Source organism: Fopius arisanus, unplaced genomic scaffold (genome assembly GCF_000806365.1).
Source record: "Fopius arisanus strain USDA-PBARC FA_bdor unplaced genomic scaffold, ASM80636v1 scaffold00174, whole genome shotgun sequence".
NCBI lineage: Eukaryota > Metazoa > Arthropoda > Insecta > Hymenoptera > Braconidae > Fopius > Fopius arisanus.
Window position 1 is genome coordinate 88,776 of NW_011887913.1, and position 18,125 is coordinate 106,900.

The 18,125-nt window shown below is 39.4% G+C and overlaps 1 protein-coding gene across 5 annotated transcripts in view; it reads left to right on the forward strand.

Annotated features, from left to right (window-relative positions):
• Positions 1-18,125, forward strand: part of Lint-O (L(3)mbt interactor in ovarian somatic cells) — a 55,044-nt gene that overhangs the window by 27,443 nt on the left and 9,476 nt on the right. For all 5 annotated transcript variants that reach the window (XM_011314582.1, XM_011314579.1, XM_011314580.1 and 2 more), the window contains exon 5: positions 1,631-2,014. In XM_011314582.1, the coding sequence (XP_011312884.1) occupies positions 1,631-2,014 (384 nt within the window). The remainder of the gene's footprint in view (positions 1-1,630; positions 2,015-18,125) is intronic.

Genomic DNA, 18,125 nt, shown 5'->3' on the forward strand with positions numbered 1-18,125 from the left:
TCCGCCTCCAAATTTCAGCCAGTAGAATTGTACCATTCGACGAGGCTACTCGGTATTATACTAATTATTTCTTCTCTCAGATTGACAACCAATAGAATGATTACATTTGGGGTTACTTACCTGGTATTATTTTGATATTTTTCGAATATTCCCCGCTGCCAGAACCAGCCGACCACACAACAGCAAAAAAATTCTTTTCATTGCGATTCTGAGAAAAGCAATAATCCGACAAATATATCCCTTGAGCTTTAAAATTAAGCGACTCAAACTTCCCTGTAAACAGACATAATGGCGCCAAGTTCTTTTTCTCCCCAGCGGGAGTAAAGTAAACACTTCCTCTGACTTTGCTCCTACGCCGGGGAGAAAAATGATGTTCTTACCACGGAAGGTGAAATAAAAAAGGCTTACTCACGTGCTTACTACGTGTAATTCTGTACGTGGGCAAGCCTTCTTTACTTTACCTCCTTAGGTGAGAAATATACTATTTCTTGATACTCTCATTTGTTTACAATGAAGTCATCCGGAAATATTTGATAGTTTTAGACCTCCTGGGGTATTACTACTGATTATTTTTCTGGCCCAAATATCGACTAATAGAATTACACTATTGAACGTCATCATTTACCATTTCACGTGGTACAACCTACATGATTTTAGACTGATGTTCTTCTAATAATTTTCTCTGGTAGTTGTTATGTAAGAAACTAAACATTATCCAGTCAAATTAACCCCACGACATACAGACAAACATGAAATTCTTATTTCGTATTTCTTATTTTTTTTAATCGCACTTCGTGCTCGTGATTTTTAACCTGAAAAATTTAACACGTTCATTTGTCTGCAACCAACCTATCGGGAAATAAGTCATTATAAAATAAAAATTCATTCTTTTTCGCACTTGAATGGGTATCAAATAGGTGAAAATAATAAATTTTTATTACACGGTCATAAAAATTCAAACCATTTTGCCCTCGCATTTCGATGACGTGCATCGGTCATCTCCCGATGTTACCCTCACCACACAAATATACGACAACCCTTGTAATCACGTTAGACCCCTTATAATTGGAAACTTAATCATTTTATGGCTACAACTCCGAGCCTACCTCAGGTTGCCCACTTCTGCTCTAACCATCCCCTATTCCATTAAATGTATATCGAATAGACAGCCTCACCCATCGTATCATCGAGAAGAAAGTGGACGTGGGAAGAGCTGAGGTACGAGAAGCTGGGACCTGCTCAAGACGTTTTTACAGTGAAATAATCCTGTCGAAGCCCGTCCTCACACCAGGAAACCATCAATAGGCAACCAATTTCACTACCAATCAATGTCAATGAGATTGTTTCATGATGTCGTTGTTATTCTATCCAGAGATGCGGGAAAATCCTTCCTGCGAATCTACTAGATAATTACCAAAAACATTCTCAATAATTCTACCAGCAAATTCGTTTATATTAGCATATCTTCTTTACATTTTTGTTTCTTATTGTGTATTCTAGGGAGTTTTTTTTTAATATTCTTTGGCCAAGAAATAGGAATAAACGAGGAATGCATCCGAAATTTACCATGCTTCATCATCACTACAAATAATTATAGAAATATGAGTCACGTTATTGTTCATAATTTCAGGGCGCTTTGATCACATGTATAGCCTGTGATGAAGCTTATCATTATGTATGCCACACGCCGCGTGTGCCTTCTTCTAAATCTCATTCAAAATGGCACTGTAGTAACTGCGCTGAAAAGAAGCTACAGAAGATGACTCCAGTGATAGGACTAGAGAAGGTCCTGCCCTCTCGACCAGAAACTCCGATAAATCCTCCTCAATTACCACCAGTTCTGAGCCCTCAAGTCTCTCCAACTAGAGGTTTAATTGATCATAACGATGATGAGATCTGCCCTCGTGATGGAATTGATCCAAACATTCCTGATGCCTCGGACTGGACATCGGAACAGGTTTATCAGTACTTTGCGAGACTTTTCCCGAAAGAGGCTGAGGTATTTAGACTACAGGTTAGTATCCGTGTAAACTGTTCGAAAAATAGAGGATTTCTTCACGGAAGAAATATAGCTATGAAAAAACAAAAAAAAAATTGTGAAAAAAAACGTCAGCTGACAATTTTGATACGTTGTCTCAAAATAAATTCGAAAACAAACAGTATTTATTGAATAGATATAAGGCTCTTACTCTTACTGCATTATGAAAAATTGTCCAATTAAATGAAATAAGAAACAGAACCAAGTTTATAAAGGGTATTTTCCCTGACACAACACTACAGTTTCCCTCGATCATTCGCACATCTGAAGATTTTTTAAGTTTAGTAAATCCACATGCCCTCTGGAGAAAAGTTCGTAAGTATGAGAACTTCCAAAAATAGTCAGAACCAACGTTTTTGGCGCCCATTTTCAGACTCATTTTTCAAACATAGTGTTCATGAATCAATTCGGAAGGAATTTTTTTTTATATGCAGGACACGTTTATAGAAATTTGTTTACAAACTATTGACGACTATACAACGCAGGGAACAATTATTCACGGAACGCGGGCCAAGTACGCTGATCCTGGTTATTTTTTTAACTTTTTCTGAATCAAATTCTCATGTTTACTATTTACTTCGTAGAGCTTAGGTGGATTTTATCATGTTGTTTATGGCTGTTATGTTACAAATCATAAAGATAAGCACTATTGTGCTGATAAATTCAGCATTATGTAGAGCACAAAACACGTCATAAACTTGATGTTGTTTCATATTTCAGTTATTTCCAAAATTTTTCATAATGCACTGAGTGTAAGAATCTTACATCCACTCAACCAATACGTTCATTTTCGATTTTTTCTTCACAAGCAACTTGTGATTTACAGACATTTCTGTACTTTTTCCATCGTATTTCAGCTGTTTTCTTACATACTAGTCGGGACGTGCACTTCACTTGCGCTTTCTAGGTTGCATGAAATTGAACATGTTATGTTCTGCGACGTAATTTTCGAAGGTTCACGGAACCCTTCGTCCATCAGCCCGCCCTCTGGCACCAAATCACCCCGAAAATAAAATCAGAAAATTTAGTCAGGCGCCAGGTCACTAAAAACGGAATGACCACCGTAAACAAAATCCTTCTCCACTCTCAGCTTCAATAACTCCTGTAGCTCGTTACGTAGAGATTTAAATAATCGGAAGCTGAAAGGGGATGAAACTGGGATCCTCAGCAAAAAAAAATAAATAAAATAAGAATTGTCGGGGAGAACAATATTTAATAAAAAAAAATCAGTCTCGATACAAAAAAAAATTATAAAATAAAATCCCCTCAAATCGACCACGCGTCACGGAACATTTTAAATTGATCGGTCAAGTCAAATCGTTTGATTAAATTTATACAGGTATTTCTGAAGTCTAGAAATTTTTAAAATAAATAAATTAATAAATAATTAAATAGTCACAGAAGTCAGAATTAATTAAAATATCAAACAACTGAGTCACGAGACTCGAGTTGTTATTATCAACAAAACTAAAGAAAAATTAACGGAAAACAACTGAGTTACAAAACTCAATTGTTAGCAGTCGAAGAAGTCAAAAGTTTTATCAGAAATACTTTACAAGAAATTGTCACATTAATTCAATGACTCTAAACAGTAACGCGAAAAATCGATAAGTCTACGTGACCTCGAACAAACAAAAATACATAAAATAAATACAAAACCAGAGACAGAAAAATTCGTAGGTCGCGAGACCTTGAAACTATGAAAGTCGAAATTAAATTCAATGGCGAGAATCACCAGGTTTTGCGACACAAACTCATCATACAGAAGTCGCAAAAAAACTCACTAAAAAAAAATCACAACTAACAAAATTTACATGAATTGAATCTAACCGGAGTTTTGAAAGAGAGAGAGAGCCAAAAATAATCACTGACTAAAGTGGCCAGAGATCTCCTGATGATATAATCGACTAACAGTCCTACAGGACTCGGGTGTTCGTTACACCAATAAACAATTAAGAATCTCTGCCCACTGTTTGACAAAATAATCTGTAAGAGTATTTTTCCCGGGTCAACACCCCGGGATAATCCTCAAACTATTCTGGCTGCCGCCTCTATCGTTCACGACTGGGCGCCAGCCAGGTTTTTCTGGAAAACCTGACGGAAAACCAGCCGCGAAGGAATTTCGTCAACTCCGCGGACTTTCGGTGGCGGGTCTCACAATGCCGAGCCAGCATCAGCATGACACGGTAGAGTGGGCGAGGTTCACCAACGTACGAGTAACTTCAATCACTAACTGCTGCCGTGCTTACGGCATCGTCAACGATATCTTTTGGGGAACGTATTCCCCAGACTCTCGTGGAGGAATGTGATCCCTTTCACGTGGTACTCTCTCCTCTGGGGTGGCTCAACCCCAGACAAGACACAGATTATCTGCGAATCCTTCTCACCCCGCAGGGCGCCGAACTGCTCGAGGCACATGCGACGTAGGTATCCGGAGACCTTTCTCACCCACCTAACGTAACGTCCACCCCAACTCGAGAGCTCGGTAATAGCAATCTCATCGCGAGTCAAAACTAGAGTTACTTCCCATGGAGGCGCGTGTGACCGGACCGACGGGAAACGCCTTGAATCCCAGCCCTTAGTCCACCCCAACACCATGGATTTCGCCCTAGAGATGGATCTCTGTAGCCTCGGACTCTCGTCCGTAGCCTCAAAGTAATCCATTGCACTGATCGGGGACACAAGTGTCCCCTTCTCTCGCTATTCCAAGATTCCTTGGAACCACGTACCCTTCATAATCCCGGCAGGGATTATTGCCACCAACTGATCCCGAGCTCCTAAAACATCCGCTCGAGACCAGCACTCAACGCAAACTATCCTGAAATCTACCAAGGCCTTCTCCCCCTAGGCTGAGCATCTCAGCGACTGTGGGTCATCCGTTACCCCACAGCCACCAATCAACTCGACGGGATCCCGGGGGCGCTAGTTCTTTCACCTAGCCGTTGGTCCCTGGTCTAAGTCGACGGCGCCCTTCGGAACCACCCAGTTGGAACGCCTGTACGTCGGCCATGGACTCCCTAACACAGCTGGGTGGATTTCCGAATTGGGAAACAGCTATCGTCAGCGCCATCACAGTGTTCCGAAACATGGTCTCACCCTACCACGTTTCTTCCCACTGTGTGATTGGTCTAATTTACCTTCGGAGCGGCCTGATTGGCCGTCGTCCGATGGTCTATTCATCTTTCGCTCGGCTATTTCAGCCGGCGTTAGATGTCGTTCATTTCACCGAGTTATTTTGCTAGTGATATTCCCTAGTAACGAGAAAATCTCGTTACAAATCTCACAATAAACAAAACGCCACCACGCTCACCTGAATATTCCGAAGTTATTCTCACACTCTCGGAACTCCTGGATAAACAAATGTTCTCAAATCCACCAAATAAATTCTCTAATATCGTCGTCCTAACAATTGGAACTTGGCGTCCTCTGAGTAACAGAAATTATCAGCAGGTCCGCTCTTATTACCCACCAAACGGAAAGTAATTTCTAAAACGCACGAGAACTGGCAACAGGTAGGTAACGCGGTTACTTAGATGATTGGGGGGGAATGACAACGTCATCATCCACCAATCCCAATCAAACGGCCATGCGCGCCACAGACAATAATTTTTACACGCATACGCTACGAATTTTTGCGATGCTCAATCTCAATTTCTTTAATTATCATAAATGATAATATATCCTCAGCGCTGCCTAATAAATATAAAATAATTTTCCGCGTTACAGACTACCTTGTGAGAATAGTAACTCTCCTCCACAATAATCCTTAACCTATTTTTCATTAATTGCCAATCCGCCTCGTGTTCTGGTGATACGTCACTTCCGTGGTAATTGATAGCTGGATTGTTGCTCCATTGTCGGCCACACCGAAAATCCAGTTATCATCAGAAATTAGGATTTCGATGACATCTCTCGGCGTCCAGGGATCCTCGTCGATGTCCTCAGAATGGAACGCGGTGGCGCATAATTCAAAATAAAACAAAATACAATCAAACGTATGTTCTCCTCTCTTCTCAAAACTCTCGCCATTGAAGGTGACTTCCCGTCTGGTGGAAGTCTCTAAAATCGCGAAACGGTCGACAACCAGTAACTGGTAAAATACCACCTTACAGTTCAAAATTCGGATATTTATATTTTCATTCGTTATTTCGGATGAATCTTCTTTTTTCTCCAAATTTATTTTGTAATGTTCATATTTTAAATAATTAGAATTATTGAGATGAAATTTCTTTACGCGCGTCATGAATTTTCGACGACCGGAGTAAAGGCGACTCAAGATAGTCACGAAAATCGCCATGGCGAGGTGGGGTAACCGGAGCCCTGGAGACATCACTACCGTTTACCGTTCACTGTTGTTCTCTCCTCGTACCCGCTTGCTGAGGTGATGGATCACTGGCGAAAGTTCTCTCTGTTGAAATGAAAAGAAAGAGAGGAATACTAGACGTTTCATTGACGTCGTGCGTAAGCTTGAAACGCCCATGATTTTTTTTTCTAATATTATTGATAAACAACTCATCAACAATTAATTTCGGACCATTTCTGATTTCTCAAGGGAATAAGCGTGATTCAATTAATTTATCTATTAAGATATGAGTTGATTTAAGTTAATGAAAAATTAATTAACTCAGAATTATCGAAAGTCATTTCTCAAGGAATTTGATGGTCTTTGAAACGAAGTATGAACACTCCGATTAATTTCATACAGAAATTCGAAACTTTCAGCCAAAGTCGAATTTCTGATTAGAACATGGAAAAGGAACTTTGAAATGAAACTGTCATGAGTCCATGAAAAATTATTAGAACTACACCAATTCGATATCATTTTAAAGCTCAAAATTTCAAGTTTAATAAGCTGTCAGATGACTGTAGCATATATGTATATGCTGCATTGAAGAAGGAAAGAAAAATAGTGGTAGAAACCGATGAAAGGTAGGTGCATCATTCTTCGTCAAGTGGACCACCTATATTCTGCATGTCCGCAAGGTCATGTGTGTATATGAGATTGTATTAGATCAATGAATTAGGGTAAAATAGAACATTCCTAAGGGAAACAATATTTTTCCCTTGCGTGGAGGGATATTATGCCCCAGAAATATAATTTATTACGTAATAATATGAAGTAATTTATTATGAGCCGGAAAATGTGAGGATACGCAAAATGGTACATATCCAAAATATGTAATGCCGAATCAGACAATGTTGTAACTAATAATGTTCAAATATCAATTAACCCACATATTCGTGGATAACTTCCCCGTATATTCGTTGTAGTGTAGATTCGCCCTATCGATGGCTATGGCCCATACGCGCATCTGAGACGCCACCGGATCCCTCTCCAGGTGTACAACATAGATAGAACACTTATCGTAATCGAATCCATGATAAAATATAAACTCGGGAATTCATTGCCTCTGGCTCAGTTATTCAGACGGACAGTCTGAATTAGTCGGAATTAGACAGTCTGACTAGTAATTCGACGATTCATTACGTTACCTTATTTTAACATATAATAACTTCTGGATTGAACGACGATTTTAGTACTTGCGAATGGAAGCTTTGTATTCGGTAATATTTAAGTTCTCAATTTTGTGTGTTAGGGTAAGTAAATGTAGCCAAAAAAGTCCAAGTATGCGATTTTCAGATGGTGTCTCTATGTATGTATGTATCTACGTACGTACGTACGAATGCGTTTGTTTATTGCTTTTTTTTCTCTCTGTCTTTTCCTTCACCAGCGATTAATGGAATACCATGATTTTTTTTAATGCATAGAGACTTTTAAAAGCTGTATCTATTGACACTGATTATATTATGAGTCTCGTTCTTAATGGTAATAATGTAGTCATGCTTGTCATGCTCACACCACAACGTTTCAACGCGAGTAAATTCAAAATTCCCCGCTAAGTAATCTAATCGACGCCGGCCGCCCTCAGGGGAGTAATTCTGCTCGTTTTATGTTAACATAAAATTTCATTATTTCGTTCCCGCCAGCTGGAGCGCAGGCTTTATTTATGTCGCATTTCCAATTGGTTCTGGAACGTTTGTTTGGCGAATAATGAGGGGAGTGATGAGAATTACAGTATGGCTGCCCCGCGCTTTTATGCCCAGTTTCAAAAATGAACAGCGGACCTAATTCGGAACCGAGTCCCTATGCTTCGCAGCTCCTCATAAATCCACTACTTTGAGAGCTTAAAATGATTTTGAGTACTTAAATAATAATAACTCGATGCCAACTTGTTTCTTCTCAAGTTTCATTTCAATTTCTAATTATTTGTTCATTTTGGAGCACTAAGTTGAACGCACGGCGGCCATACTCTAATTCTCATCCCTCCCCTTATTACACACCAAACAAACGTTCCAAAACCGATTGAAATGTGACATAAATAAAGCCTGCGCTCCACCTGACGTGAGCGAAATAATGAGATTTTATGTTAACATAAAACGCGCAGCATTCCTCCGATTAACGTTTGATATTAAAACTTTTAAAAATCGAATAAACAAGATGCCTGATCATAGAAGACAGCATTCTAGGTTACGCTCACGATTCAGAGATCGTCGTTATAAACGAAGAAGTGACAAAAAATTCGATGAATTGAGGGAGACAGTGGTTAACCTACAAAAAATACTTCATTCACTTGTACGAGCTCAAGTAAATAATTTACCTAATCCAAATGATGATCATGAACCCCCTGTTAATTCAGGTAAGTAATAATAAACGCTTGATTCATTTTGAAGGCTTATTATCAATTTCTCAAATATTCCATACGAATATTGAGAGTCAGAGTCCATACGAATCTGACAAGGAGATAGATCATTGTGATCAAACTCAACAAGAGTGTCGCCTCACAAGCACACAATAAGTACTTCGTCAAAAAATGGTTAAAAGGGGTAAAGGAAAATGATGCGATCTTAAAAGATTCAAAGTCACAAGAAGATGATAAGACTCCAAATAACAAATCAAACGAGTCTGTCTCTGAGGCAACATGGAATGACGATGTGTTTAGAGCTCTAGGTATTGGTCTGCAGGAGCCTAAATTCAAAAAGGTTGAATACCACCCTGAATTGGTTAAAATTTGGGGAAACTGGATGAAAAAAGGCGCTCCAGTGAAAAACAAGAATGAAATTCTTGAATCATATGACACAAAGGATGAATTCTAAACTGAGGCTCCAAAGATTAACCTAGAAAACATTCCAATGCTCTCAGAAATTGCCAAAAAGAGGGACTAACACTTCGTTGATAGACAAAATAGTGTTCGAACTGTGATGTCAATTGAAACGGCTGATTTGACTGCCATGATGGATCCCTCCGAGAATAGCACTGACCCTGATCGTATCACAACCTTTTTCAGTCATATAGGTCATATTTTGACTGATACATATCATCAAGATTCACTATTTCGTAAGTTATTCATTACTCCCAATTTCCATAAATCAATTAAACCAACGGTGGAGTCCATGATCTCTGATGAATGGCTTTATGGTACCGACCTTACAGAAAAGGTGAACGATGCTAAAGAGATTAAAAAAGCGTGTTCGGAAATCAAGGAAAAAAATAGAAAGGATTTCTTAAAATCTCGAGATCAGGGAAACTTGAAGAGCCCGCCTGCATAATACAAGCAGGCGGGTCAGCCTCAAAGACATCGAGTCATTAAGTTCAAAAAGAGAATGCCGCTAGCGCAAACGCAAAATACATCGAGGACCTCGACTTCAACGACGAGCAAATCATCCTCGAAGAAATCACACAGGTTAGGATAGCTGGCAGACTCCAATTCTTTCAACAAGCTTGGAAAAAGATCACTACTGATAAATTAATTTTAAGCTGCATAACTGGCTACAAAACATAATTTGAATCAACACCAATTCAGATATTTCTTCCAAAGGAAAAAGCATATTTAGAAGGTGAGGTTGATTTAATCAGCAGTGAAGTCAACAAATTAATAAGAAAAGGAGCTATCGAGGAATGTTTATAATGTCGAGGTGAATTTGTATCTTCCTACTTCCTGGTCCCAAAACCAGATGGCTCTTCCCGATTTATTTTCAATCTGGAAGAATTGAATAAGTTCATTAAAGCACCTCATTTCAAATTAGAGGACATGAGAACGGTTTTAGGTTTAATTTCTGAGGGAGTTTTCATGGCTTCTTTGGATTTAAAGGATGGATACTTCGTGGTTCCCATTCACTAAGATCATAGAAAATTTCTTAGATTTCAATTTGAAGGAAAGCTATATCAATTCGTGTGCCTCTCTTTCGGCTTATGTACGAGTCCCTATGTATTCACTAAAATTATGAAACCTGTTCTCAACCATTTAAGACTGAAGGGGTTTTTCTTAGTGATTTATTCAGATGATTTTCTCTTTATTAATGAAAGAAAACAATTTTGTGAAAGAAATTTATTGGGAGCAAAAAGCTTTTCAAATAAATTGGTGTTCATCTTAAATTTGGATAAAAGTTGTTTGTCTCCTTCCGAAAGGTGTAAATTTCTGGGTTTCATAATTGACTTGGTACATTTTTCTCTCAATCTCACAGACAAAAAGCAAAAATAAATTTTTAGTCTAACGACCAACTTCGAAGTAGGTTATAGCTGCAAAATTAGGGAATTTGCGATCTTTTTAGGAATCCTGTCGGCAGCCTGCCCTGCAGTGGCTTATGGATTTATACTCTGTAAGAGATTTGAGAGAGAAAAGTTGAGTACTAATGGTGGGAATTATGAAAGAAAAATGGATATTACTGAAAACATGAAAGAAGATCTCAAGACTGGTGGAAATAGAATTCACTAATTGGATCGCATCCAATCAAAAAACAAAAATTTTGCATTGAAATATTTTCCGACTCTTCATTAACTGGCTGGAGATGCTTTTGCAATGGAGCCAGCTCATTTTGATTTTTGAATAAGGATGAAAGGAAGAGACATCGGTATTACCTCAAACTTTATGCAGCTCTTTTAGCCCTGAAATGCTTCGCTGTTGAACTGCATAATTGTGAACTGCTACTAGGGTTAGATAACACTACTGCAATTGCTTAGGTCAATAAAGCAGGAGGCTTTCAATATCCTCACTTGAGGAAAGGAGGATTTCTCTGAAAGCATTATACATTCGCTCCGCCGATAATACAGAGGCAGATGTCGCTTCACATAATACTAACGATGATACAGAATAGGCCAGTAAAATAAGACTCGCGTTTATACTTGATACTACCCAAAAAAGTCCTGGCAGGCTGAAATTGCATTAAAATGTAGAGAAAATTCCTCTGATCATCATATCAAAAATGTACATCTACACGTTGAGCAGAAATATGCTTAATTAATTAAAAACTAATGAAAAAATGAGGGCGAACGCCAAAAAACTACACTGGATTGATTGGTCTTATCCTATCGGAAAAATAAAAGTATCCAGATGTTGGGCTGACCCAATTCTTCAAATTGCAAGTAGAAGCAATGTTTCCAAGCTCTTCATTATTTTTTATTTAATTTTTTAACACGATTTGGAATAAAAAGTCCCAAATAATCAGCTGATTACATATGCCCGCCCCCTGGTGCGCGCGTCGCTGTACGCACTGAATTGGACGCACTGAACAGGGCATTTCAAACTCCCGCACATCCCGCGTATACCCATGAGCGATGCGCGCAACGGGGGGCCGGGCATACACAATCAGCTGATTGTTTGGGACATTTTGTGCTCAACGATGTTCAAAAATTAATTAAAAAATAATAGTAGGATTAGGAACATTACGTCGACTCAAAATTTGAAGGATTAAATCAACCCAACCTCTGAATATTTTTATCTTTTCGATAGTATTAGAACAATTAATCCAGTATAGTTTTTTGGCGTTCGCCCCAACTTTTTAATAAATTTTTAATTAATTAAGCACATTTCTGCTGAACGTATGGGTGCACATTTTTAATATGATGATGAGGGGAATTTTCTCTACATTTTGGTATAATTTAAGCCTGCCAGCACTTTTTGAGGTGGTTAAGGTCCAATTTGACTGGCCTAGAATGGGAGTTATCGCGAATTGCATTTTGTGAAATTGATAAAAAATTGGGCCCATTTTCAGTTGATCTATTCGCATGTCGAATAAATGAAAAATATACGAAGTTCTACTTGCGTTTCCCAAATCCAGATGCTGAGCTGGTGGATGCTTTCACAACTGCCTGGCAGGGGGATACATTTTATGCTTTTCCACCATTTGCCTTAGTTTTACGAATATTGAGAAAGATTTTCAATGATGAAGCAACGGGAATATTGATAGTATCATTCTGACCTAAACAGCCTTGATACCCCCTGTTCAAGTCACTCTTAATCGAACCTGTTATCGTTTTCAAACCGAATAATTCACTTCTGATCTCGCCTTTCGGAAGAACACATCCATTGTCATCCCACCTTTCATTGGTGGTAGGGAAGTTATCGGAACAGCATTCATGAAACAAGGCATTAGTGAAGAAGCGATTCCGGTCAATTCTATAACAGACTCAAGTCGTACACAATATGAAAGTGGCTTGAAATTATGGTGGGATCATGCCAACCGACATGGTTTGGACATCTACAATGCTCAATCCAGAGATGTTATAAAATTCTTATCCAGAAGATTGACAGGTGGCGTGGGCTACAGTTCTCTTCAGACCTTACGTTCAGCTATTTCATTAATTTCAGTAAAAAAAATTAACGAAGATAGTTTAATATCACGATTTCTTGAAGAAGCTTTTAAGAAAAAACCTATGAAGCCTAAATATGCTACGGCTTGGGCTGTTGTTCGCTTGTTAAATTTTCTAGAAAAGTTACCACCTCTTAAAGAGTTCAAATTGAAAGAAATATCAGAGAAGGTTTCGACTCTTTTAGCATTAACTACAGCTCAGAGGTTACAAACATTTGCATTGATTAATATAAACAATATTTCTGTTACTGACACTGGCAGCACTATTAAAATTACTGACTTGATAAAAACTTCTAGACCTGGTGCTTATGAACCCGAGTTGATATTTTCTTTTTATAATGAACGATCGGGCTTATGCGTAGCTACTGCAGTAAAAGAATATCTAACTATTACTAAAGATTTAAGACAAACAGATTCAGATGAACTATTCATCACATTAGTGAAGCCACATGGTCCAGCATCGGCTCAAACTATCGGGCATTGAATAAAAGTCTCTCTCAAGAAAGCTGGGATGGTGTAACATGTTTTCTCCGGAGTATTCCGTAAGTCCGGAGCATTGGCTACCTTCGCCGGTTCCATAGCATCCACGTAATTACCGGGAGGGCGCCAGCTATTTTTACGTGGGTAAAATAGCAAATCAGGGAGCCGCCTAGTTGTTAAGAATACAATTAGGAAAGACCATGTATGCCGCCTAGTTGTTAAGGATACAATTATGAAAGACCATGTATCGGCAAGTTGTTAAAGACACAATTAAGAAAAACCGAAAAAGCCGATAGAGGTGGGGGTTAGCACCTCAGCAGATAGTTCCGAAAACAGGTACGGACGATAGGACATAATGGTGGGGTTAGCCCATCCTCACGACAGGACAAACAATAACTGGAATAAATTCCAAAAGATTCCAATAGGTTCCGCTCTATACCAAGAGAAATTAATGAAGAACAGTTTTACAAGAAGGGCTCGAATGGGTGTCACCAGAGGTCGTCACTGTTCCCTCCCGGGAGATCAGTGAGGACGTCTGGGGACTTGCGGTGAAATGCCAAAGTCATAAACACGAGTTAGGAATCCAATAAAGTTTATAACCATGCCAATTATAAGGGTGCTAGTACGATCATAGTGGGGATAATAGTAGGGGGCCTCACAGTCACCGTATTGGTGAGCGTCCCATGACCTCTTTGCCAAATGGTAAAATGGGGAAAATGGCCGCCGCGATTAATATACAGGGAAATTTAAAAATCCATAAATGGAAAAAAAAATTTCTGAATATGAAGATAACTACTGGTCATTGAAATAAACATGAAGGTATTCTTCAAATTCAACTTCCCGAATTGATGACATCTTTCAGCTTGCTTTTTAAATTTTTGGTCCAATATCGACCTTACCGAAAAATATGTCAAGGAAAAAATACCAAACATTGCAGTTTTGACCGGCTGATGCTGAAAAGCTTATACAAACATTTAACGATAAGTTTGCAAGAAACTATTTTGACATAATTGTTATAAAATGTGTGCATTATGCATTTTGAGATTTATAATTCATAATAAAAGGATGGAAAATTATCACACGCTCTAAAGGACTACATTATTACCATTGAAAACGAGACTCATAATATAATATAATTGATATATAATATATATATATAATCTTCGGTGGGCCCTTCGGTGGGCTCGTTTGATCCAAATTGTATGAAGAGTCTGGTTCGAAGATGATAATCGCACCCTTTACTATCCCAAACATCCAATCCCTAGATCATCTTCGGAATTTTGTGTGATATTTTGCTAATTAACGCACAAACAATATGAAGATAGCTGAGGGCGCCCGGCGCCGATTAGGTCTTGTTTTTTTCTTTTTTTTTTAACTTCACAGAGCATCAATAGAATCGCATGTATTTTCCTGTGAATATAGACTTCCATACGCTCCATGTATTGACGCCAATCGGAATTGAAATTGGCAGAACGATTCGGAATTATCCGTATTTTTTCGAAGATTGTTTTTCACCGATAACTCAAGTAATTACTACCAGAAACGAATTAATTATGGCTTAAAAAATTGATATTAAGAGGCTCTTGATCGTGTCATATGTAAGAGGATTTTCCTCGGGTCAACATCCCGAGTTGAATCCTCAAAACTATTCTGGCTGTCGTCTCTATCGTTCACGATGTCGCGCCAGCCAAGTTTTTATGGAAAACTCGCTGAAAACCAGCCGCGAAAGAGTTCATCGACTAGGCGGACTTTCGGTAGCGGGTCTCACAATGCCGAGCCAGCATTAGCATGACACGGTAGAGTGAGCTAGGTTCACCAACACCTGAGTAACTCCGGTTACCGACATTAGCCGCAGTTGCGGCGTCGTAACGCGAGGCTATTGGGGAACGTACCCCCCCCTCCCCAGGTCGTTTGCGGAGGGATGTGGCCTCCCCTCACACGTTGCCCATTCTCCTCTAGGGTGGCTCAACACCGAACGAGACACAGATTACCTGCGAATCCTTCTCACCCCGCACGACGCTACACATCTCAAGGCACGTGCGACATTGGCATCCGGAGACTTTTCTCACCCACTTCATGTCCACCTCAACTCGAGGATGCTTAGTAATAGCAATCTCATCGCCAGCCAAAGCCAGAGCTACTTCTCACGGACGCACCTACGATCGGGCCTATGGGAATCGACTCGATTCCCAAACCTGGATCCACTCCAACATCAATTTCCCCCTGGAGATGGGTCTCTGTGCCCGAAAAATACATTCCGCAGCCACAAAGCAATCCATGTCACTAGTTGAGGGCGCCCGGCATCTCTCGCTATCCCAATCGAAGATCGGGCACACGTACTCATCATAACCCTAAGGGGTTATTGCCACCAACTAGTGCCGAGCTCCTAAAACATCCGCTCGACATCAGTACTCAACTCCGACTGCCTCGAAATCTCCCAGGGCCTTCTCCCCCTAGTCTAAGCCTTCAGCGACAGGGTCATCCGTTACCCCACAGCCACCAATCAACTCGACGGGATCGCGGGAGCGCTAGTTCTTTCACCTAGCCGTCCCTGGTCTCAGTCGACGGCGCCCTTCAGAACCACTCAGTTGGAACGCCTGTACGTCGGCCCTTGAATCCCTAACACAGCTGGGTGGGTTTCCAAAATAGGTGACAGCCATCGTTAGCGTCACCATAGTGTTCCGAAATATGGTCTCACCCTACCACGTTTCTTCCCACTAGATGATTGGTCTCCTTCATTTTCGGAGCCGCCTGATTGGCCGTTGTCCAATGCCCGATTCATTTTTCGCTCGGCTCTTTCCGCCGGCGTTAGATGTCGCTTTCTATTACTAGTGACGTGCTCTAGTACTTTTCACTAGTAACGAGAAAATCTCGTTACACATAATCTGGAGAGAATCGCATCATCTGCTGCGAAGTTATAGCATATTGTATATAAGATTTTTTTTAAATATTTTTTGCGATCAACTGAATATATTATGAGCAATATCAATGAAATGACTGCTCAATTTTTTTTTCTCAAAGCATTCTTGTTCATGTCAAAAGATGATGAAACTACCCCTATTATTTTCCAATTTTAAGAACAATGAAATTGATTTTGATATCAGATAACAATACCTTCGATCTATTCTCCTTTCATGAGTTGCCGCCCCTATTGGGGGTAGACTAAGAAGGAGGATTATTAATAATATAAAAAATTAATTATTTATCGAAATGTTGTGCTCAATTGACGGAGCTGTCAGTGATAGTATAAATAAAACAATTTAATAACGAACCAACTTCACTCGATTGCATTATAATGCGATTTTCAATTGAGTACTTTATCAAATGATGAGATATTAAAAATTTAATTCTATATAACGACAATTTACATACATTTCCATGTATTCGAATAAATATTATAACGACGAAAAAAGTGGAAACAATAACAACTGAAAAACAAAAATCCATTCGAAAGCTTGTCGCTAATTCTAAATAGATGAATTAGTCAACTATTCCTGATTTTATTGCGTTGAGCTAGAAAAAAGAAGTCTTGTTTTGTGAGTCGGTCGCGTTTCCGAAAAACCATTGCGTGAGTCTTGCAACATTCATTTTCAGTGGAGTTTCTCTGTGCATAGGTTTCTGTGGTGGACACTAGTGCGCTCAATTCCTTAGCACAGGATGCCATGGATAATGAATCAATTGTCATCGATCTTTGCTATAAGTTGAAATTGCACGAGGATTGTTAATATCTCTTCAAATTTCGCCAAGTCAGTCAGCCCTAGTGAACTCATTCTTAATGGTTGAGGCTTTCCCAGCTCTGACTCATTGTCAGCCTTTGAAATTGTTGTTAGAGTTATATTCGTTTTCTCAACAATGACTATAAAGGTATCTCTCAACCTCAAAATTGTGGACAAATGTTCTATTTTATTTATTGAATTGCTGTAAATATCGTCTGAACACAAAGTAATTGTTAAGGATGATTCCTCATTTCGAAAGTATTAAACACATTTTTTTCTCAATATTGCTGCCTATTTCGAATGAAAAATTGATATTTACATTTAAAAAGAATGGAAAGTAGAAAAATCCCATTGGATCGCACGGTCGCCCTCTGCCGGTATCGGTCGAATCAAGGCTTAAGGAGGGAAAAACATCGCATTGAAGCAGTCAGTTTCGTTAAGTGGATACGGCTGCTCTCTCAGCTCTCACTAACGAGGCTCGAGAACTGGCTGACCCAAATGAGCCACGATTGCCGGAACCTGGCCTTGACTCAAGGGCTCATCGGGTACACGTGACTCCCCAGCTTCAACTTTCCACCAATTTGAAATATAAATATTCATTTTTCATTAAAAATAGGCAGTAATATTCTCAAATTTTTTTATTGATGCTTTCGTGATGAGGAATCACTCTAAAGAATCATTTCGTGATCAGACCATATTTTCAGCAATTCATTTGTGACGACTTTGGTCGTCAATCGAGTTAAATATTTTTGTAATTTCTTTTCTATGATTAAGCCCTTTTAGAAGGCACGCTCAATTTTGAATAAGGCCTCTAGGAGACTCGTCTTGACCTCGAGAGTGAGGAGGGAAAATTGATTTATCCTTTCGGCATCGAGACGCGTTGAGAGTGCGGAGGGTCCTCACGACTTCCGCGTAATCTGGAGCAGCCTACATGACCTACATGATTATCGTTTGCTAAAGTTTGGTTTCACAGCGGTTTACGATGCTATTGGCGATCAAGAGGCTGGAACCACCAGGGCTCATTCGCCTCTTTGGCAAGTCTGAAAAGTGGAAGCCTAAATTTAAAAAAATTGACTCTTCCGCCCTTTTCAGATGTTGTCTTTTCCCCATGTATCTAAGCCGTCAATATGGCCTTCGCGGAAACATAATTGTTTAAAGTTCAGCTTCCATTATCACGCGAATAGCAACGAATTACCCTCGATAATTGTCGGATGTTTCCGGGTTGTCGAGTTAGGGGGGCAACG